General features: G+C 39.7%; 4 protein-coding genes and 1 pseudogene across 4 annotated transcripts; 3 read left to right on the top strand and 2 right to left on the bottom strand.

The window, feature by feature from the left end:
- Window positions 1-903: 903 nt before the first annotated feature.
- On the top strand, window positions 904-4,301 carry LOC109133032 (uncharacterized protein At3g43530-like). The gene is made up of 5 exons (XM_087452792.1): window positions 904-2,327; window positions 2,591-3,297; window positions 3,386-3,547; window positions 3,628-4,002; window positions 4,075-4,301. Exons 3-5 carry the CDS (start codon window positions 3,467-3,469, stop codon window positions 4,150-4,152), a joined length of 534 nt encoding a protein of 177 aa, XP_087308918.1. The 5' UTR covers window positions 904-2,327; window positions 2,591-3,297; window positions 3,386-3,466; the 3' UTR covers window positions 4,153-4,301.
- Window positions 4,302-5,835: 1,534 nt separating this feature from the next.
- LOC109132881 (uncharacterized) lies at window positions 5,836-7,908 on the bottom strand. The gene has a single exon (XM_087512633.1). It carries the CDS (start codon window positions 7,906-7,908, stop codon window positions 5,836-5,838), a length of 2,073 nt encoding a protein of 690 aa, XP_087368759.1.
- A 1,572-nt stretch (window positions 7,909-9,480) lies between these two features.
- LOC147944548 (uncharacterized) lies at window positions 9,481-10,373 on the top strand. The gene is made up of 3 exons (XM_087512632.1): window positions 9,481-9,650; window positions 9,950-10,218; window positions 10,297-10,373. The coding sequence occupies exons 1-3, from the start codon at window positions 9,481-9,483 to the stop codon at window positions 10,371-10,373; spliced, it is 516 nt and encodes a 171-aa protein (XP_087368758.1).
- Window positions 10,374-12,106: 1,733 nt separating this feature from the next.
- On the bottom strand, window positions 12,107-13,343 carry LOC104789427 (phenylalanine ammonia-lyase 2 pseudogene; annotated as a pseudogene).
- A 105-nt stretch (window positions 13,344-13,448) lies between these two features.
- On the top strand, window positions 13,449-22,410 carry LOC104789425 (putative F-box protein At1g65740). The gene is made up of 4 exons (XM_010515123.2): window positions 13,449-13,621; window positions 14,191-14,527; window positions 20,173-20,175; window positions 21,805-22,410. The coding sequence occupies exons 1-4, from the start codon at window positions 13,449-13,451 to the stop codon at window positions 22,366-22,368; spliced, it is 1,077 nt and encodes a 358-aa protein (XP_010513425.2). The 3' UTR covers window positions 22,369-22,410.
- The last annotated feature ends 4 nt before the right edge of the window (window positions 22,411-22,414 follow it).

Genomic DNA, 22,414 nt, shown 5'->3' with positions numbered 1-22,414 from the left:
GAATAGCCGTGAGGCTCTGGTTTATCAAAAAAGAAAGAAGGTATGAGCATCCGTGTTTGACCGTTTTGGGCATTGACTGTTGACTTGTGGTCCCCACCAAACTAATTTTGGTATTTATCCAATTGTTAATATGAATTTTGTCACTAAAAGTATATATTAATTGCAAATTAAGAATTATATCAAATTATATGATTGAATATCTAACAGTAACTATTTTACTTACTAATAAAATCCCTTATATAATAATAATCACGTATATTGGCCAAAAAGCTGATGTGTCAGTGTTATAAAGCTTCAAAGCCAATTTAAGTTTTAATTCTTATTTACCACATTATTTACATTAATTTGCCATCAAAATAATTTAATTCCCAACAATTTTTATTACATTATGCAAATCATAAAATCAATTTAATATTAATAACATTTTCATCAATAAGATTAATACATATGTCAAAAAAAATATATATATATATATATATATATATATATATATATAATTTAATTGGTTATTGTTATCATAGATATTTTTATTATCCAAATCATTATGTTTGTAATTCAATATTTTATATTTAAATATTTATTCTGCAAAGGCTAAAAAACACTTGGACTTTTTAATTGACCAAATATTGACGGCTTTTTTTAAAAGACAAGATAGATTTTCACTTAAATAATTTTAAAACATTATCCTTAAGATAATTAATTATAAATATATTAGATGATAAAGAGGTTCTGTCGGATACAAAGAAGGGCTTGTCTGAGGTCGAGGACAATGCTCCACAAGGTAACACATCTATCTCCTCTATTATAGATGCGGGTTTGGGGGTTATTAATCAAGCGATGAGGGATGTTAATTTGGGTAATCATAAGGCTATAAATGATAAAAGGGTTGGGTGTTATGGGTCTAAGGGTGGTAGGGTGGGTAAACGACATGTTGTGCCTATAGCTTCGTCGGGTAAATGGTTATTAGCTAATGCCTGGTTATTGAATTCTGCCGGCAATTCTTGTAAACAGAAGGGGGTGGTCAGGCCAAATCAGAAGAAGCCAGAGGATGGCATTATGGGAGGAGGAACCCGCAAGTCGAAGAAAGGGATGGTGGCTCTTCCGAAACTACCGGTTCAAACGTGAAGATTATAAGCTGGAACTGTCAGGGCATTGGTGTGTGGTGCGCGATGAAACCGGCGCGATGAAACCGGCTTCGTCTTTTCTTCCGTTTATCTCTATGATTCGTGAGTGTGGTATGTTAGAGTTTCCGTGTTATGGGGATCTACTTTCGAGTTTTTGTCTCAGAACTCCCTAAAACATTTCTGACAATCTCAAAAGTCCCTCTCTTTTTTGGCATTTGTTTTTGTTTTTTTTTTTAAATCGAGAATGTGTTGTTTTACATTCTTGTCCATAGAAAACTTAGATATTTACAAAAAATATATGGGTAGTATCCACCCAAAAAACTGAATCGGATCTAAGACCCAAAAAAACTGAATCGGTTTTTAAAAAAAAAAACTGTAAATTAAAACTGCTCTTTCTCGTCACTCTTCTATTTCTTCGGGAAATTCGAAGCGATTTGGGTGAAACTGTAGAACTAGGGTTTTCTCGTTTTCATTCAATCAAGTAAAAATCGAGTAAGAAGATGGCGAAAACAAGGGGGGGGTCGTGTGAGGAGGAGTGAGCGTTTGAAAGAGAAGAAGATCTCAGAAGGAGATGGTGGTTCGAAAGCAAAATCCGATTCGCCGGAAGTAGGTGTGTCGGGTTTGAGTCCGGCGACAGTAGGAGGAGAGAGAGCTTTGAGTACGGTGGCGGAAGAAAGTGAAAGTCGAGTTTCGGAGGAACCCAATCCGGTGGTCGGAAGAGAAAATGCGAACGAAGTAGAGAAAGCAAAATCCGCTACTCCGAAATCAAGTAATGGAGAAGAAGATGATGAAGAAGGAGGAGATAACGAGAGATCTACTTCTGTGGAATCAAGCGATGGAGAAGAAGAAGGAAACGATGAAGGGGAAGAAGGAAACGATGAAAGGGAAGAAGAAAAAGATGAAGTGGAAGAAGAAAACAATGAAGGAGAAGATTGTGAAGAAGGGGAAGAAAAAGACGATGAAGGGGAAAAAGAAAACGATGAAGAAGAAGAAAACAATGAAGGAGAAGATTGTGAAGAAGGGGAAGAAAAAGACGATGAAGGGGAAGAAGAAAACGATGAAGGAGAAGAATCGGAAGAAAAAGACGATGAAGGAGAAGAAGAAGAAGAAGAAGATAAGGAGGGAAGTTCGAACTCGACAGGTAACTCGAGAAGGAGTACAAGCGAAAGTGAGATGGAGCACGAGGAGGACAATGATGCAAGTGTAAGTACAACAAGTCTGTGTCATTCGTTCGGAATTTGAAAACTCATTGGAATTTGAAATTGATCAAGTAGAACTGGTGCAACTATTGGTGTAGAACTAGTATAACTTGTGCAACTATTGGGTGTAGAACTAGTAGAACTGGTGCAACTTTTGGGTGTAGAACTAGTAGAACAGGTACAACTAGGTGGTGTAGAACTAGTAGAACTGGTAGAACTAGTTGTTGTATAATTGGTATAACTCATATAAAACTGATATTGTTGCAGGAATCGGAGGAAACATAAGCGATGAAACCTTTAGGAATGCACTTCGAGCCTAGCCAGTACAACAAGAAAATCAAGCTATCGACTAGGTGTCATATTTTTGAAACTTTGAAAACGCTGGATAAATTAGAGCATCCACAATTCAAGCACATTTTTCACATGCCAAGGGAACCAAACCACAAGCTTATGGGAATGTGGATGCTCTTACTTCGAACGGCTAAAATCAAAAAAAAGAAGGAAGCATGGTTTGTTGTGAATGGTGTTCCAATCCGGTATGGTCTGAGAGAACATGCTTTGATGTCTGGATTAGATTGTTGGTGCTATCCACTTGATTACAAGGAAGCCGGCGGTACCGTGTTTCGAAGGAAATATTTTTTACGAAAAAAAAAGATTACACTTGAAGATGTGAGGAGACACCTATTGGTAATGCAACCAGATCGTACTCGTGATAGGTTGAAGATGGCGGTTCTCTACTTTTTAGGAAGCATCATTGCAGGCTATACAAAAGACTCGGGGAGAGATGCAATGGGTATCGATGATTTTGTTGTAAGCGCAGTGAATGATCTAGGTTTTTGTGTGTCTTTTCCTTGGGGGAGATTATCATTTGAGAACATGCTAGAAGAGATTTCCCATACAATGAGTCATTTTAATGGGGTCGTGTTAAAGAGAATGCGTTATGGCCTGTTCCAGGTTTTTGTATTCTATTGGAGGTTAGTTAGTTTAAAATTTGAAGTTTTCTCATTGTTGATATTTCTTATAAGTGAAGCTGATTTTAGTTTTTTTCCTTGTGTTGTGTAGTTTTTACTATTTGAGGCAGTTCCAATTTTGGCGAACACTTACGTTGACCAAATTCCTGAGGCGGATGCAAGTTGTCCTAGGATGTGCAGGAGGAAATTTAAGAGGACCGGTCAGAAAGGTTTTCCTCTAAAGAATATTGGTGATACACTTGGTACAATAACGGTTAGTTATCCTAGCAATTGCCATTATTAATCATTTGAATAATTGGTTTGTAATGTATCTAAAGTAGGTCATTTACACAGGCAATTGCTAGTGTGATCCCTCATAATGATGAAGAAATTTCTCTTCTCGATTTAATCATGGAAGAAGCTGAGGAAGAGGATACCCATGATGTCGTTCTTGCCAATTGGATGTGGCGCCTTCGTAGAGGACTACCTGTACTTTTGGAGGAGATGTACACAGCCGATGTGGCTACTCGTTCAGGACAAAACGATGCGAATGAGGAAATAGTCGCCAATGAACAACCGAGAGAAGATACTATTGAGTTGGTGGATCTTCTAAGGACCATGAAGCAGGATATGAAAACCCAGTTCGATAACATTTCGGCGAAGATTGATGGGCTTGAAAAAAGGATCGAACCGTTGGAAGTATATGTGAAAGAGCAAGAGAAACCAAAGGTAATACTTCGTAATACTATAGTAATACTTGATAATACTAAAAGGTGTTAACAAAATTTGGTTTAATGTCAGGCGCCTGTAGCTGATGAGCAACCGAGTACTTCGCAAGAAGGAGGGAGAGGGACGAAGAGGAAAAGGTCTAAGAAGTAGTAAAACTATGTTATTTTCTTTGATTTGTCATCGTAGTACTAGTAAAACTATGTAAAACTTCGTTATTTTGTTGGATTTGCGATTGGTACTGGTATTACTAGTTAAACTATGTAAAACTACGTTATTTTCTTGGATTTTCCGTTCGTATTTTTGGTAAAACTACGTAAAACTAAACAAAAACTAGAGAATTCATATAAGAAAAATATAGAACATGATTCAATTCAAGAAGGAGGCATAATCCTAGAAGTCACATAGAACATCATGATTAAACAAGAGAAGTCACATGAAAGATAAGAAACTGATTCAACAAGAGAATTCAAGGAAAAGATAAGAAACAGAATCTGATTCAACAAGTTTTAAACCAACGTAGAATGAGATCGACTCAGATAATATCAATCGAAACACAACCTATCCAGGAGATCGACTCGAGTGGTAAGCAACGCTAACTCCTCCTTTAGTTTGGCAATCTCGTCACTCTTCTCCTTAAGCTCCATCTGCAAATTATAGATCTTAGTATGATGGGGTTCAAATTCCTTCAATCTCTCCCAATGGTTATCAACATCTTTCCTTAAGGTTTGGGTTTCTTCTTCAATTGCATCAGCCCAATTTTTCCGCCTGTGCAATCCATCATCCTGCAAATTATATCAACAAACAGTTAACAAAATTAGGTATCTCAATTGTATTTGATTAAATTTAATTTACCTTATACTTAACGCAAGTAAACCATCTCTTTTTCTCTGTTTATGTTGGAGAGATCTCATTGACGATTCGTTTGCCACATGGGCAAATTCGAGGCATGCCAAAATCACCATCGGCTATGGCTTCTCGCCATGCTTGTAACTTACTCGCCCTCTTCTGATCAGCATAGTATGGGTCGGCCTCAAATTGTTCCATAGTTTGAGAAGGAGAGAAATAGATCTAGGATCTTCGACTTTGAAGATGAGAGAAGGAGGACTCGGTGTACTTTAGGTTTGGAAGAAGAAAATGAATGAATGGCTGAGAATGAGCTGGAGTGAAGATAGATAAAAAAATAAACTTCATGCTGTCGTCAAAAAAGAAAGAAAAAACAAAATTCTGGGCAGGTGTAAAAGATGTGTGCGTTCACACTGCGTGTTCACACTGTGTGTTCACACACAGTTTTACCGAGTAATGCGGTTGCACTAAACTTGCAAATAGTTGTACTTTAGAGGTTTCTCAGTTTAATTAGTTTTACTAAACCTTAGCATTACTTTTTTTAGTTTTACAGTTGATTAAACTTAACTAACATACAATTACAAGCTTTTTGCAACTTCATAAGTTAAAACTTATAATTCTATAACTTTTTTCATGCTTACTTGGTAATTATTTACAAAGTGACATTAAAAGTGTAAGGAAACACTTGTTGAGATTCTTCAATAAATAAATTAAAATTGGTATATTTTCGAAAATTATTCATTTATAGTAGAAACCTATGTAGAACATTTATACTATACAATATGTATTATACAATATGTATTGATTTTAGGTAGTACCAATTTTATTATTTTTACCAGTTTTATCTTAGTTCTGCCAGTTCTGCCAGTTCTACTCTCTCATATACACATATTTTGAAAGAAGAAAATATTAATAGACTTCAAATTAAGTTTCAAACCAAGTTTTACATTAAGTATCAAACCAAACACAATTGATACATGAAGAGGTGAATCAAACATGAACATTATCTCCAAATAACAACCATTGGAGTCCTTGTCTCCGGTGCCTTTTATTCTGCGTCCTAGGTCGAGTTTTTGGTCGTTTTTCCCCAGCAGATGCATACCTTTTTGTTTTCTTTCTTCCCCCTCTTATTTTCTGATTCGGAGGTATGATCTCCATATCTTGGACGTCATCTAGGACATCCCATCGAGACTTATCAGGTACTAAATAAATTGTCCTGCAATATGCAATTGCCCACAGCTCCGTCCAATAATACTTAGAACACAACTCATGTAACTCGAAATCCTTACCTCCATATTTTTGGTATGTAATGAAAGACGCCAATGCATGCACACAAGGATACTTTAGTATATCGAAAAACCTACAACTGCAACTTCTCAATCGCAACTTCACCAAATAAGGCTTTCCGTCACTGTCAATGACATTGTATTCAAGCTCGAAACCATTTAGCTCTATCACCTTTAGTTTCTCAGCAGTTGCCCATAAATCATGTAAGTAGTTCTCCACTAAAGGCACCAATTTATTTGCGACTGATCCAGACACAGCATCTTTTCGATATTCATTAAACCATTCAGAGAATTTTTTAAGTATTGCATCAAGCATGGGTATCAAGGAGTACCTCCTTGCATCTTTGAATACGCTGTTCAACGATTCAACACAGTTGCTTGTGGCTAGGTTGTATCTATCTCCTGGAAAAACACATCGTGCCCATCTTTCTTTCTGGGTAGATTCTTCAAGATACTTGGCAGCAGAAGGATATCTTGTCGTAAAAGATGCGTAAGCAATGTTGAACTCAGCCACTGTGTAAAACCTACTACACTCCATGAATCTCCATGCAACAACGTCTTTGTTCACGTTACGAGCATAACCTTTCACATTTTGGGATAAATGCCATATACAAAAACCATGATGAGCCAGAGGATACACATTAGCTATAGCTTTTATGAGACTTGTATTTCTGTCAGTCATAAATACTATTTCAGAAGAATCCCCAACAACGGTTTTCAACATCTCCAAAAACCAATTCCAACTTGCATCATTCTCACCATCAAGAACACCAAACGCCAAGGGATAATGGTGACGGTTAGGATCTTGAGCTGAAGCAAAACCAAGAACACCCTTATATCCGTTCTTTAGAAAAGTTGCATCCATAGTTATAACTTTCCTCATGACTTTAAATCCTTCAATGCTAGCTCCCAAAGCTATGAACAAGTACATGAATTTATTATTCTCATCGCAATGCACATATGATCTTGTACCATGATTAACCTTCTCTAACATGTGCAGATAACATCGCAGCATCTTGTAGCTTTCTTCTGGGCTACCTTTCAAATCAGTAACAGCTTGATTTTTCCCTCTCCAAGCCGTGGAATATGATATATCAACACCTAATTTTGTCTTGACAAGATCCATGATAATTTTCGGAGGTGGAGTTTCCATTTGCCCTGGATAATCACCATGTAAAAGAGAAGCAACTAATTGTGGAGTGCCTTGCCTCTTACTATTGCTTGAACTTTGACTAGCCCGAGAGCATGTATGCATCTTGTTGTGCCTTCTAATCGAGAAAATATATGTACCTTGAATCCTACCACCTCGTAAACCCCAGTTACATTCTTCTTTAGGACATTTGACCACATAACGCACCTTGTCCGACTTTACTATTTCAAAACTAAAACAGTTAGCGAATGAAGCTCTATCCACCACATCTTGCAATGCCTTCTTGTTTGGAAATTCTTGAAGTTTAGTCAGATCCAAACCGTCATCCCATGGTTCAATATACTTACACGGTTCTACAACAGGGCGTGGGTCAATATATTCATCACCTTCATCACGTGATTCAGCTTCACCCTCTTTATTAGAATCACCCTCTACAGCCTTTTCTTTGCCTACGTAGACAACAATGGCGTTAGGTCCGATTTCACCATCCTTCGCATGTTGGTTTTCATAGTTCATACCAACAGAACTTTGGTCCCCTATGGGCACTGTGGGCACTGTGGGCACTATGGGCACTATGGGAACTTGCTCAGGCTGAGGCTCAGAAGGGATGACATTCACAAACAACATACATCTTCGCTTCTCATAATTAACTGAGTCTAGATAAACATTAACATCCTCATCATCATTAAGCTCACAATGCTCCAATGTTTCTACCAGTAGTGGCTTGTAGCTCAGCTGCAACTGAACGTTACTTTCAACAAACCCAAGCTTCCTCTGTATCCTTGCTTTTAACATCAACAATGTTATATTCCTCTTAAACATTATACTATACATGCGTCCTTCATATTTAAAATGTAGGATGACGTTCTCGCATATTGTATCCTGCCAAACCAACCAATATAAAAAAAAATCATAATTAGTACTACTACTAGTTTTACTAGTTTTACTAAAAATATCAGTATTACCAGTTTCACCACCTTCTCTCTCCTATCAAAATCGAATCGAATGGTACACGAGTTCTAATCGAGTTAATTCACTGAAATCGAAAGCCAAATCCCTTTCTTATCTAATAGATAGCTCAATCGACCCATAAACCTTTGTAAAACACCCAATGTGCTAAGCTTTCTTCGATCTAAATCCAATTGAATTTCTATATTTACAAATCAAAAACAAATTCAACCAAAAGCAACTCTAAAGTGAAGTAACGCACCTGCATTTTGAAGAACAACTTAATGCAACTTGATTTGGTGAAGAACGACAACAGTAGGAGCTCCGACGACGGAAGAATCGCCGGCGGCTGGGTTGAGAGAGATCGGGTGAGTTTCTCGGATCGAAAGAAGCTGGGTTTGAGAGTTTTTGTTTTTTTTATTTAAAAAATTTAATCTAATTCAGTAAAACAAAAAGGGTAAAATCGTCTCATCGAGTATTATTGAATAAGGTGGGGGTATGAAGAATAGAGAGGGAGATAGGAGATTTGTCAAATTTTTTTAAGGACTTCTGAGACGATGACTCTCTACTTTCCTGGCGAGGTAATCGTTGCAATAATCAGGTGGTCCGGTGTCGATTGGATCGCGCTTTAAGGAACGAGGATTGGCATTCTCTTTTTCCTCGTTCGCGAGTGGATTACTTTGAGATGATAGGTTCGGATCATCGACCTATTCTAGCCTCTTGTGCGAAATCTGGAGGACGGCGATTTCGTTAGTTTCGATTTGATAAGCGATGGATGGGGAAAGAGGGGTTTTCTGGGACAGTGGAATCGGAATGGAACCGTACCAGAAATTTCAGAATTCCGGTGTTTGTGGAGAAAATTAAAAATTGTAGGAATTCTATCTCATGGTGGAAAAAGAATAATGTTCTGAATAGTAAGACTCTTATTGCTTCTATTAAGATGGCTTTAGGATGCTAAAAAGGATGACTCATGTACGCAAGCGGAAATTATTATTTTTGAGAAGAACAGAAAAGTCGAAAGTTCTGGTTGCAGGTCGGGATAAGAATACTAAGTTTTTCCATGCTTCTACTAAACAGAGGAGGGTTAAGAATAAAATTGTAGGTTTTTATTATCCAGAGGATGTTTGGAACGAATCAAATGAGCGTATGGAGAGGATTGTGTCTGATTATTTTAATAATCTTTTCTCTTAATCGGATGTGTGTGGTATTTCGGAGGTGGTACAAGCGGTCAATCCATTTGTTACAGAGTGAATGAATAGGGAGTTAACTAAGGAAATCTCAGAGATGGAAGTTCGAAAGGCTCTATTCGCAATGCATCCGGAGAAAACTCTGGGACCGGATGGGATGACAGCATTATTCTTTCAGAGGTTTTGGCTTCACCTTAAGGGGGATTTGGTTGTTCCGGTTAGGGATTTCTTTCGGTATGGGTAATTTGATCCCAGAATCAATGAAACTAATATTTGCCTGATTCCAAAGGTTGACTTGCCAAAGAGAATGGCTGAGTTTAGGCCTATTAGTTTGTGTAATGTGAGTTATAAGATTATTTCAAAAATTATTTGCTTCCGGTTAAAGAAGATTCTGCCCTCACTCATTTCTGAAACTCAATCGGCTTTTGTTTCTGGTTGGTTAATTACAGACAATATTTTAGTGGCCCAAAAAATGTTTCATGGTTTACAAACCAATAGGATGTGTATTTCGGATTTTTTGGCGTTTAAAACAGATATGAGCAAGGCAACGATCGTGTCGAATGGGATTTTTTGAAGGCGGTCTTGACTAGGCTCAGTTTTGATCCTAGATACATTTCTTGGATAATGTGGTGCGTGAGTTCGGTTTCCTACCAAGTTTTGCTCAATGATCAACCTCATGGTTCCATTTCTCCTAAACGGGGTTTGAGACAGGGGGATCCTTTTTCACCTTATTTGTTTATTCTATGCACTGAGGTTTTGATTGCTAACATTAAGAAGGCAGAGAGGGAGGAAAAAATTTCAGGTATTAAGATTGTCAGAGATTCTCCCCTATTTCCCATTTGCTTTTTGCGGATGATAGTCTGTTTTTTTTGTAAAGCAGACGAAGAGCAATGTTCAACTGTCATGAATATCATAGGTAATTATGGTTATGACAACCCATCCCGTGGACCCCACTAGCCCCCTGCTAGCCGCCCCCATGGACCCCAAGCTGGCTCTGTAGGGCATCGATCCTAACCCATCACCGTGGAAAAGAAATCACATCCAAATCCACCAGTAGGTTATTGGTGCCCCGTGCGTTCCTCGAACCTTGGTCCCCACCCTTTAACAACCCTCCCACAGGACAAGCTGTCACCAATTGATTTTTATGTGACAACCCGTCCCGTAGATCCCACTAGCCGCTACCATGGACCCCAAGCTGGCCCTGCAGGGCATCGATCCTAACCCCTCACTGTGGAAAGAAAGCCATATCCAAATCTACCAGTAGGTTATTGGTGCGCCAGGCGTTCCTCAAACCCTGGAAAAAAGTGTTTGGAAAAAAGTGTCTACGAAGGTTAAGGATAAGATTAAATCAGTGATTGGAATCTCCAAGGAAGGAGGTATAGGATCCTATTTGGGAATTCCTGAGAGTCTCGGAGGCTCAAGAACTCAAGTCATCAGTTACGTCCGTGATAGGCTGGATGATCGGGTAAATGGTTGGACAGCAAAAAAATTTATCTAAGGGAGGGAATGAAATTTTAATAAAGTCGGTGGTACTGGCTCTTCCAATGCATGTTATGTCTTGTCAAAATATATTAAGTTAGAAAACTTCATGTAAATATAATCCATTAACCAAATATTTTAGAGCACTTCGAAAGTAGCACACATTTAAATTTTTATTTGGTTAAATGTATATATTTTTATTTGGTCAAAAAAGAAACCTCATGTAAATATAATCCATGTAAATAGCACACATTTAAATTTTTTATTCCAAAATTAGCACACACTTTGAAATATTCCAAAAGTAGCATTATTGAATTAGCATAATTATTAAGAAAAATCTTTAAAAAAGATACAAAAGTAGCATTAATTTCTTTGTTTCACGTTCTGTTGGTTAGAGAAGCTTCGATCTCCTTAACAAAATTCTTCGAGTTCTACGGTCTGATGACTCGGATCCATTTGAACAGCTCGGTGTAGCTCAAAAAAATCACATCCATCACTCTCGATGTGTATCCCTCCTCTCGAATCGGAATCGGAGTTGTGGTGTCTTTGTAAACTTCTCGCGAGAAAGACAAGGAAATCGATGTTACGAAGCTTTCATAACTAGTTTCAAACTATCATCTTCAATTCTACTCTTATTCCTTTGTTTTACAGTCACTGCCAGTAGGCTCTAGATTTCATTTTTTTGCATATTCTGGTGTTTATCAATGTCTAGACTTTTTATGGAGGTCCTCCTTAAGTTTATTATGAATTCCAAATTGTTTGTGAAGGTAATCCTGAAATGCAAGTAAATTTTCCTGAATGTAGTGGATTCCTTCCTAAAATTTAGTATTAGGTGCTGGTTTTTCAAGTTGTATGAACAAGTGAAGGGATTCTAAAAAACAGAGAACTTGAACAAGAAGGAAAAAAGAGTAAATATTCTAGTTGAGAGCACTTCAAACAAAACATTATGAAAGTCATCATGAATTTTCCTAAACATCATTCAATCTTTCCTAAATAATTTTTTTTGCAACAGTTTGGCTTACAGTTTTTACACTCTCTTAGATAGTTTGTAAAGGATTTTGGTTCTAATCTTGGCAATTGTCAAAGAGCTCATCTTTTTTTTTTTTAATGAAAGTCATCCTGAATTTTAAAGGATCATTCCTAAATCATCACTCAATCTTTCATGAATAAAAATTCATTTATGAAAGCCCAATATGACAAAGATTATTCCATTAGTGAAGAGTAAAGATTTCATTTTTGTGCATATCCTCGTGTTTACCAGTGTCTACACTTTTTATGAAAATTTTCCTAAAGTTCATCCTGAATTTCAAACATTTTATGAATGTCATCATAAAACTCAAAAAATATTTCCTGAATGTCATCATAAAATTCAAATAATCCAAACTTGGATTGCTCGAAGTTGTTAGATTCAAAGGAAGTCCACTGTTGTAGAAATTGTTAACAAGCTCAGAGAATTGAGCAAACATAAGCTTTCCAATCACAACAATGGCCAATCTCATGTTATTCATAGTAACTCCGGTCTGTGTTCCCTGGAAGTTACCACCATAGATTGCCATGTTCCTCGAAACATCGATCAACGGGTTGTCGTTCACGGAGTTGATTTCACTCTCAATCGATTTCGTGCAACATATCCATGTCTTCAAGCTTATGAGCTAATTTCATGTAAGAGTTTCCGTCGGGGATGTGCTCCACTATCGCCGCCGCTACGATTTGTCCAGGGTGATGCTTCAAACGATGAGTCAGATGATCGGTGAACTCAGGCTTCCCACTCATCACCTCCGTGAAGATCACGGATAAAACCTCAGCTAACACCGCTTGAACATTGGCGTTGGAGTTAGGACGTGCGGTGAGGAGTCCGGCGATGTAAGAGAGAGGACGAGATCGCTGGAAGCAGTTATGGTTCCGGAGTGAAAGCAAAAGAGAGATGTTGTGATTGAGGAGACTCGTAATCGCTTCGAGGATCTCGAATCGGATACCTGAGTATATGTGGAGTAGAGTGTTGACTCGTACGAGCATTGTGGCTATTGTGGAGCTGAGATTTGGGTAATAATCGGTGGAGGCAGAGCATAAACTAATAATTTTAGATTTCTTTCAAAATTAAAAATATATAAATTTGTGCTAGTTTTGGAACATTTGAGAGTTTATGCTAATTTTGGAAGAAAAACTTAAAATAGTGCTATTTTGGAGAATTACCCAATATTTTATTTAGAAGATAAGAAATACTATACTTTGAATATGATATATTTCACATCCTACTATCAAAATAAGGTAAAAAAAAAACGTTTAAACTAGAATGCGTGCGAAACATCCTATAGTACTTCTAAAATTGATCAAAAGAAACAATCTGAAAACCTTTGAATTGAGTTTTTTTTTGAATTCTCTAATAACTTCAAATCAATTTACTAAAAACATTGATATACAATATTCACCTTGTACTGCAATATTCATTGATATACAATATTCATCGAGAGTCCCCAAAGTCGGTCGTACTCCCTCAAAAACAAACTTCTCTTCTGGATGCTCAAACTCCACCCTACCCCGATGACAATCTAGATGAACCTTGTGATGATGCAACCAATCTATCCCAAAGATAACATCATACAATTCCACTTGGCTGATAAGCAAATCCGCTGGCCTCGACTCTCCTGCGATCTGGATATCAACTCTCCTCGCCCGTCCGAGGACTCACAGAAACTTGCCTCCCGCAACTCTGATAACTCCCTCTCGTTCTCCGGGATCTCCTCTGATATTGGCGCTCTCCGTGGACATACAAATTGTTTTGTTTTGAATTATCATATAATATTTAGGATTAATAAATATGTTATAATTTTTTCTGCATGTGTTATGATTTGAATTTTTTAAAACGAAGATATTACTCAATATAGGAAGAAAAATATATTTGTTTTCTCAAACAAAAAAAAATGTGTTTTAGTTTTCCACATTGGTGGGTTGGTAAAACTAAATTTATGTAGTTAATAAATTTTATTTGTATACAATTACAATTATAATTACTACTTCAAAATATTTCACAAAATAATGATTCAAATACAACAGACAAACAATATAAAATTATAATATACATCAAACAAATTAAATACTATAATATTTTAATATAATTAGTATTCAACGAGATATATATAGATTTACAAAAGAATTGCAATATTAAAAATAATTATTATCTTAAATAAAATAACTTTAAAAAAAATATATAACAATAATTTTTATAGTATATTATAATTTTTAGAATAAATGTTGACTCGTGATTATGCAACTCATCACAATCCAACCAAAGTAGAGAGAAGAGGTCGAGAGCATTGGCTGATAGGTCTACCTTACCGGAGGAGCTCCTCCGCTTGTTCGCCGTCCGATTATTCTCCGTCGTGGAACTCAATCATTTCCGAAGCATCTGCACATCTTGGCGGTCCTCCCCTTCCGGCGCCAACAAGAAACATCCTTGTCGGAGCCGCCCTCCTCTCCGCCACCTCTCTTTCGTGACAACGAAAGAGAAAAATCGAGTCTCTAACACCTACCACCTCATGTTCCTCTTACGCGCCGCCTTCTTCCCCGTCACTCTCTGCTCCTCCTCCTCGAAGCAAGGCTGGCTTATAAAATCCGACATGGACATCAACTCTGTTGATGCATGAATTTCAACAAAGTATTTTTAAGTTCTTTGACAAGGGAAAAACACTCTCATAACTTTGAAGCTCTAGAGTAGGTCGTTCGCACAAGAGAGAGAGTTGAGTTGTTTTATAGATTGGCCTTGGGAAAGGCTGCCTACGTACCTTTAAAAAGGGATCAATCCATTCGTAGTTCATATTTCATTCGGTGGCCGCTAGGCCATTATCAGGATTAAGTGATATGGGTGAGATGCTAGGTAGTCAGGCGACAATCTGGACGACCTGTGGAGGTAGGCGACAAGTTGGACGACCTATAGAGGTAGGTGACAATATGGACGACCTATGGAGGTAGGCGACAAGATGGACGACCTATGGAGGTAAGCGACAAGATGGACAACCTGCAAAGGTAGGTGACAAGATGGACGACCTGTGGAGGTAGGTGGCAAGATGGACGACCTGTTGAGGAAGGTGACATGCTGGACGACCTATGGAGGTAGGTGGCAAGATGGACGAACTGTTGAGGTAGGCGATAAGATGGGCGACCTGTTGAGGTAGGCGATAAGATGGACGACCTGTGAAGGTAGGCGATAAGGTGAACGTCAAGGTAGGCGACACGATGGACGACCCATATTGCGAATGACTAGATAACGAGCCGAGAGAGTTTGGTCTATTTTTAATCTCCTCCCCCTCTTTTCTCCCCTCTTTTCTTAAATGTTGTATCCCGTATTTATAGGGGAATGTCATGTTGCCAAAAGATCAAAATACCCTTTCTTTGTAATGGGCTTAGAAGATGATTGTGGACAAGCCTTTTAAGGGGTGTAAGCCCACCCCTAACAGTATTCCCCCCCTTCTTTAGTCCGGAGACTCAGCGACGGGTTGTGACTAGTTTTCGGACTCAATGGTTTGGGCTACAATTTGCTTCTTGGGACATCCTTATCATTCATCTTGTTTTGAATTTAACTCGCGCACATGGGATATCTGGGATCCGAAAACTGATGTTTACCCAAGACAAGCTGACACTGAAGCCATCTAAAGACGAGCTAAAGCCGGTTGTCCGAAGACATGCTGAAACTGAAGCAGTCTGGAGACTTGTCAAAACTAAAGCAATCTGAAGACTTCCAAAGACTGAAGACATCTGAAGACGAGCTGAAGCTGAAGCTGTCTGAAGACGAGCTGATACTGAGGCTGTCTGAAGACGAACTGAAACCAAAGCTGTCTGAAGACGAGATGAAACTAAAGCTATCTGAAGACGAGCTGAAACTGAAACTGTCTGAAGATGAGCAGAAACTAAAGCTGTCTGAAGATGAGCTGAAACTGAAACTGTCTGAAGACGAGCTGAACTGAAACTGTCTGAAGACGAGCAGAAACTGAAGCTGTCTGAAGACGATCTGAAGCCGAAGCTGTCTGAAGACGAGCCAAAACTAGGTTGTCCGAAGACACTCTGAAACTAAAGCTGTCTGAGGACAAGCTAAAACTGAAGCTGTCTGAAGACGAGCTAAAATTGATGCTGTCTAAAGACGAGCTGAAATTAAAGTTGTCTGAAGACAAGCTTAAACAGATGCTGTCTGAAGACGAGCTGAAACCAAAGCTGTCTGAAGACAAGCTAAAACTAGGTTATCCGGGGACAAACTGCAACTGAAGCTGTCTGAAGACGAGCTGAAACCAAAGCTGTCAGAAGACAAGCTAAAACCAGGTTGTCTGGGTACGAGCTGCAACTGAAGCTGTTTTAAGACGAGTTGAAACCAAAGCTGTCTGAAGATGAGCTAAAACTGATGTTGTCTGAAGATGAGCTGATACCGAAGCTGTCTGAAGACGAGCTGAAATGGAAGCTGTGTGAAGACGAGCTAAAACTGATGCTGTCTGAAGACGAGCTAAAACAGATGCTGTCTGAAGATGAGCTGAAACTGAAGTTGTCTGAAGACAAGCTAAAACTAGGTTGTCCGGGGACGAGCTGCAACTGAAGCTGTCTGAAGACGAGCTGAAACCAAAGCTGTCTGAAGACGAGCTGAAACTAGGTTGTCCGAAGACACTCTGAAACTAAAGCTGTCTAAAGATAGCTGAAACTGAAGCTGTCTGAAAACAAGCTGAGCTAAAGCTGTCCAGAGAAGAGCTATAGCTAGGTTGTCCGGGGACAAGCTGAAACCAAAGCTCTCCGAAGAAGAGCTGAAACCGAAGCTGTCCGAAGACGAGCTGAGCTAAAGCTTTCCGGAGACGAGCTAAAGCTAAAGCTGTCTGAAGACGAGCTGAAACTGAAGCTGTTTGAAGACGAGCAGAGCTAAAGCTGTCGAGAGACGAGCTATAGCTAGGTTGTCCATAAACAAGCTGAAACCAAAGATGTCCGAAGACAAGCTGAGCTAAAGCTGTCGGAAAACGAGCTAAAACTGAAGCTGTCTGAAAACGAGCTGAAACTGAAGCTGTCTGAAGACGAGCTGAAAGTGAAGCTGTCTGAAGACGAGCTGAGCTCAAGCTGTCTGGAGACGACCTATAGCTAGGTTGTCCGAAGCCGTCCGAAGACGAGCTAAAACTAAAGCTGTCATAAGACGAGCTGAAGCTAAAGCTGTCCGGAGACGAGCTATAGCTAGGTTATCTGGGGACAAGCTGAAACCGAAGCTGTCCGAAGACGATGATACAAGCCTCGGAATCCACCAAGACAAGACTCACGGACTCAAAGACTTAGAAGCTTGGGCGGAATCGATCTGATGGAGAGTAACCGATTTGATGCTGATTCCACAACATCGAGGGCTAGAGAATATGATCAAAGGGCTATTCCTCGCAAGGATCAGAGATTCTATACGAAACCTAAGTTGTTTGATTCCACAAACTACCTAGAACTCGCAGGAACAAGGATTTGATTCAAAACACAAAGTGTTGAAGCAAACTGAAAGTTTTTATTATTCAAAAACGTGTGTTGAAAAGTAAAACGTGATAGAGCTTATATAGAGGCTCAAGTACAACATCTATATGCTGAAATAAAGAAAGAAATCTCAATAATTAATGATAATTATGGTCTTTGAGAATTGAATCAGAATATCGGCCAAATCTGGAAAGTTGTGATGCACCTTAAGTCTTGATAACTTGGGGCCGAAGTTGTGGTTTCTTGGGACGTCTAGATACATTCTAGGAAGCTTATGGATGGTCTTGAGAGTCTCACAAAAGCGCAACATTGAATAAGGAAAGAGCTGTTGTGTCATAAAGACAAACAGATCCAAATAAGGAAAGTTGCACTTTAACTTGATCCGCCTGATCAAGTGAGGTGGGGTGCATCCTAAGATGTGTGGTGAAGTCTCCAAGTGACATAGAAGCTCTCCAGGACGCCAAGGGATGCTTTGGTTTTAGCCATTTATGGAAATGTCCATTTTGAGTGATGATTGACTTGCAGAAAGGCTCCCTGAACCATGTCTTGAACTAGCTTGAAACAAGGGTGGCTTTCTTTGATCATCTTCCTTAGAATATGTGTAGGAAGGTATGTGGAAGGATGTTGCCTCATTAAAAACCTTTCTAGGTAAACCCATTGATGTAAGAACGGAAGCTGAATTACCTGCTGTAGCAGTGGCTGAAGTACTACGTGACAGACTTCTTGATGTACAACCTGACGAACTTCCGAATAGACTGCCTGAAGTACTTTTTGGAGAGAACCAGCTTGTACCAGTTAAGGAGCACTATGATATCCTTCCGATATGTGCAAGAATCAGAAACAAACATACTTTGGAGCTGACCACTAGAACTAGAAGTGATGCGGACATTCAACGAGCCAGAAGATCACATCGTTGGAGTAGGACCGTTGCACTCTTTTTCCCTTATCTAGCGTTCTTACATCAATGGGTTTACCTAGAAAGGTTTTTACTGAGGCAACATCCTTCCACATACCTTCCTACACATATTCTATGGAAGATGATCAAAGAAAGTCACTCTTGTTTCGAGCTAGTTCAAGACATGGTTCAGGGAGCCTTTCTGCAAGTCAATCATCACTCAAAATGGACCTTTCCGTAAATGTCTCAAACCAAAGCATCCCTTGGCGTCCTGGAGAGCTTCTATATCACTTGGAGACTTCACCACACATCTTAGGATGCACCCCACCTCACTTGATCAGGCGGATCAAGTTAAAGTGCAACTTTCCTTATTTGGATATGTTTGTCTTTATGACACAACGGCTCTTTCCTTATTCAATGTTGCGCCTTTGTGAGACTCTCAAGACCATCCAGAAGCTTCCTAGAATGTATCTAGACGTCCCAAGAAACCACAACTTCGGCCCCAAGTTATCAAGACTCAAGGTGCATCACAACTTTCCAGATTTGGCCGATATTCGCATTCAATTCTCAAAGACCATAATTATCATTAATTATTGAGATTTCTTTCTTTATTTCAACATATAGATGTTGTACTTGAGCCTGTATATAAGCTCTATCACGTTTTACTTTTCAACACATGTTTTTGAATAATAAGAAATTTCAGTTTGCTTCAACACTTTGTGTTTTGAATCAAATCCTTGTTCCTGCGAGTTCTAGGTAGTTTGTGGAATCAAACAACTTAGGTTTCGTGTAGAGTCTCGGATCCTTGCGAGGAATAGCCCTTGGATCATATTCTCTAGCCCTCGGTGTTGTGGAATCAGCATCAAACCGGTTACTTTCCATCATACCGCTTCCGCCAAGCTTCTAAGTCTTTGAGTCCGTGAGTCTTGTCTTGGTGGATTCGAGACTTGTATCACCCATTGGGAAAAACCCTAGATAAGAGAAAAAGAGTGCAACGGTCCTACTCCAACGATTTGATCTTCTGGCTCGTTGAATGTCCGCATCACTTCTAGTTCTAGTGGTCAGCTCCAAAGTATGTTTGTTTCTGATTCTTGCACATATCAGAAGGATATAATAGCTCTCCTTAACTGGTACAAGCTGGTTCTCTCCAAAAAGTACTTCAGGCAGTCTATTTGGAAGTTCGTCAGGTTGTACATCAAGAAGTCTGTCACGTAGTACTTCAGCCACTGCTACAGCCGGTAATTCAGCTTCCATTCTTACATCCGACGAGCTGAGCTAAAGCTGTCGGGAGACGAGCTAAAGCTAGGTTGTCCGGAGACAAGCTGAAACCGCAGATGTCCGAAGACGAGCTGAGCTAAAACTGTACGGAGACGAGCTAAAACTGAAGCTGTCTGAAGACAAGCTGAAACTGAAGCTGTCTGAAGACGAGCTGAGCTAAAGCTGTCTGGAGACGAGCTATAGCTAGATTGTCTGGGGACAAGCTGAAACCGAAGCTGTCTGGAGACGAGCTAAAACTGACGCTATCATAAGACAAGCTGAAACTGAAGCTGTCTAAAGACGAGCTGAGCTAAAGCTGTCCGTAGACAAGCTATAGCTAGGTTGTCCGGGGACAAGTTGAAACCGTAGCTGTCCGAAGACGAGCTGAGCTAAAGCTGTCTGGAGACGAGGTAAAGCTAGGTTGTTCGAACACATGCTCTCTAGTGTGCCGAGTTATCTGAAACGGATTCCAGATACAAACTTAGGTGCGACGCACGATGATCGGTTTACCCTGTATAGACTTTGGATTTTTTGAATATGCGAGTATGGACTCGGCTTTCTATCCAATCCCCAAGAGCCTTGCGAGCATGGACTCGGCTTTATAAAAGAATATCTCTATAACGTAGATAGAGCGAAAGATTGGCGCCTGGCCAGGGCGTCAATGTGATTAGCACGGATGTTGTACTTACGTCGATTAATCTTTGTTGTATGTATGTGTATGTACATACACACACCTCTTTTTTTTTTTTTTTTTTTTGCTGAGCTTGTCTAACTGACGAGCATAACCTTTAAAATGGACGAGTTGCCAATTGGGAAGAAGATGAGCAGGAACAACCATGTGGATGAGAAAAATGATTGAAGAGCATAAATTTTTACTAGTTAACGGGCTGGCATTTGACGAGCTGACACCATCAAACGAACGAGCTGGTAGTTGGCTAGCTAGTACAAAACTGAAGTATCTGTTGAAGACGAGCTGAAACTGAACTCTCTAAAATGGGTTGTCTAAGGATGAGCTGAAACTGAAGATCTCAAAAATGGGCTTAAGTTGAAGCTGTCCGAAGATGAGCTAAATTTGAGCTCTCCGATAACGGGTTTAAGTTGAAGCTGTCCAAAGACGAGCTGAATTTGAGCTCTCTGAAAACGGTCTTAAGTTGAAGCTGTCCAAAAACGACCTGAATTTGAGCTCTCCAAAAACGGTCTTAAGTTGAAGATGTCGAAAGACGAGCTGAAGCTGAGCTCTCTAAAAACGGGCTAAAGTTGAAGTTGTGAGAAGATGAGCTGAAGTTGAAGCTGTCCGGAGACGAGCTGAAACCATTGCTATATAAAGACGAGCTAAAACCGAAGCTTTCTGAAGACGAACCCGAACCCGAACCCAATCTCGTCGACGAGTTGAGAGCATCCTAATCTTAACCTTCTCTGCTTGAGAAAATGTTTATTCCCCCTAACTGGTGCGCCAATTGTTGATGCATGAATTTCAACAAAGTATTTCTAAGTTCTTTGACAAGGGAAAAACACTCTCATAACTTTAAAGCTCCAGAGTAGGTCGTTCGCACAAGAGAGAGAGTTGAGTTGTTTTATAGCTGTGCCTTGGGAAAGGCTGCCTACGTACCCTTAAAAAGGGATCAAGCTATTCATAGTTCATATTTCATTCGGTGGCCGCTAGGCCATTATCAGGATTATATTAAGTGATATGGGTGAGATGTTAGGTAGTCAGGCGACAATCTGGACGACCTGTGGAGGTAGGCGACAAGCTGGACAACCTATGGAGGTAGGCGAGAAGATGGACGACCTATGGAGGTAGGCGACAAAATGGACGACCTATGGAGGTAGGCGACAAGATGGACGACCTGCGGAGGTAGGCGACAAAATGGACGACCTGTGGATGTAGGTGGCAAGATGGACGACCTGTTGAGGAAGGTGACATGCTGGACGACCTATGGAGGTAGGTGGCAAGATGGACGACCTGTCGAGGTAGGCGATAAGATGGACGACATGTTGAGGTAGGCGATAAGATGGATGACCTGTTGAGGTAGGCGATAAGATGGACGACCTGTGAAGATAGGCAACACGATAGACGGCCCATATTGCGATGACTAGATGACGAGCCGAGAGAGTTGGGTCTATTTTTAATCTCCTCCTCGTATTTTCTTAAATGTTGTATTCCGTATTTATAGGAGAATGTCATGTTGCCAAAAGATCAAAATACTCTTTCTTTGTAATGGCCTTAGAAGATGATTGTGGACAAGCCTTTTAAGGGGTGGGAGCCCACGCCTAACAAACTCCAAGAAGTTCCGTCTCCTTGACCCTTTCTCCCAGTTCCCGCTGCCGCATTCTCGCGAAAGCCTCGATCGTTTAGAGTTCACCGTCTCGGAGATTGGAGAAGCCTACGCGGCGCTTAGCAAATGCAGAGGAAGAACAGATCGTGATTTCAAAAAAGTGGTTCTTGTCAAAGCCAATGGATTGGATCAACATCTTCTTGGGATCAGCCGAGAGAGGTATATCGAATCTTGGGATGGGGAGTTTTGGAGCAGACTCGAAGAAATGGCCCATCATAAATTCTCTGATATTATAGTTCACAAAGGGTTAACTTATGCGTTGGATTTAGAAGGAACTGTTTGGTGGATTGATTCCAGACTTAGAATCTATGGGTACGGTCCTTTGTTTGAAGAAACGATTACGAATGGTTGTTGCATAGAGAAGAGCTTTGTGGAATGTTGTGGAGAGCTTTACATTGTGGAGAGGCTCTTTGAAGAGAGTTCACGGAAGAGAAAAGCTGACTCCTTGGATTCGAATGCGAGGGAACTCAAGACGGTTGGTTTCAAATTTGTTTGTTTCTTTCACTTGTGGTGATAGTGAAGAAGCACACTACTATTAGTGTTAAGAGTAAGAAGATAAG

Source organism: Camelina sativa, chromosome 5, assembly GCF_030686135.1.
Source record: "Camelina sativa cultivar CO46 ecotype springtype chromosome 5, ASM3068613v1".
In the NCBI taxonomy this organism is placed as follows: Eukaryota; Viridiplantae; Streptophyta; class Magnoliopsida; order Brassicales; family Brassicaceae; genus Camelina; species Camelina sativa.
This window is presented reverse-complemented; position numbering and strand designations above follow the sequence as displayed.

Bases quoted from the DNA above. Each gene is read 5' to 3' on its own strand.
- LOC104789425 (XM_010515123.2), top strand. From the start codon at position 13,449: ATGAACCTTGTGATGATGCAACCAATCTATCCCAAAGATAACATCATA. The intron at 13,622-14,190 runs GTTCTCCGGGAT...CAACCAAAGTAG, and splicing joins AACTCTGATAACTCCCTCTC to AGAGAAGAGGTCGAGAGCAT.
- LOC147944548 (XM_087512632.1), top strand. From the start codon at position 9,481: ATGAATAGGGAGTTAACTAAGGAAATCTCAGAGATGGAAGTTCGAAAG. The intron at 9,651-9,949 runs GTATGGGTAATT...CGTTTAAAACAG, and splicing joins CCGGTTAGGGATTTCTTTCG to ATATGAGCAAGGCAACGATC. The intron at 10,219-10,296 runs GTATTAAGATTG...TTTGTAAAGCAG, and splicing joins GAGGGAGGAAAAAATTTCAG to ACGAAGAGCAATGTTCAACT.
- LOC109133032 (XM_087452792.1), top strand. From the start codon at position 3,467: ATGTGCAGGAGGAAATTTAAGAGGACCGGTCAGAAAGGTTTTCCTCTA. The intron at 3,548-3,627 runs GTTAGTTATCCT...TCATTTACACAG, and splicing joins ATACACTTGGTACAATAACG to GCAATTGCTAGTGTGATCCC. The intron at 4,003-4,074 runs GTAATACTTCGT...GTTTAATGTCAG, and splicing joins AAGAGCAAGAGAAACCAAAG to GCGCCTGTAGCTGATGAGCA.
- LOC109132881 (XM_087512633.1), bottom strand. From the start codon at position 7,908: ATGTTGTTTGTGAATGTCATCCCTTCTGAGCCTCAGCCTGAGCAAGTT.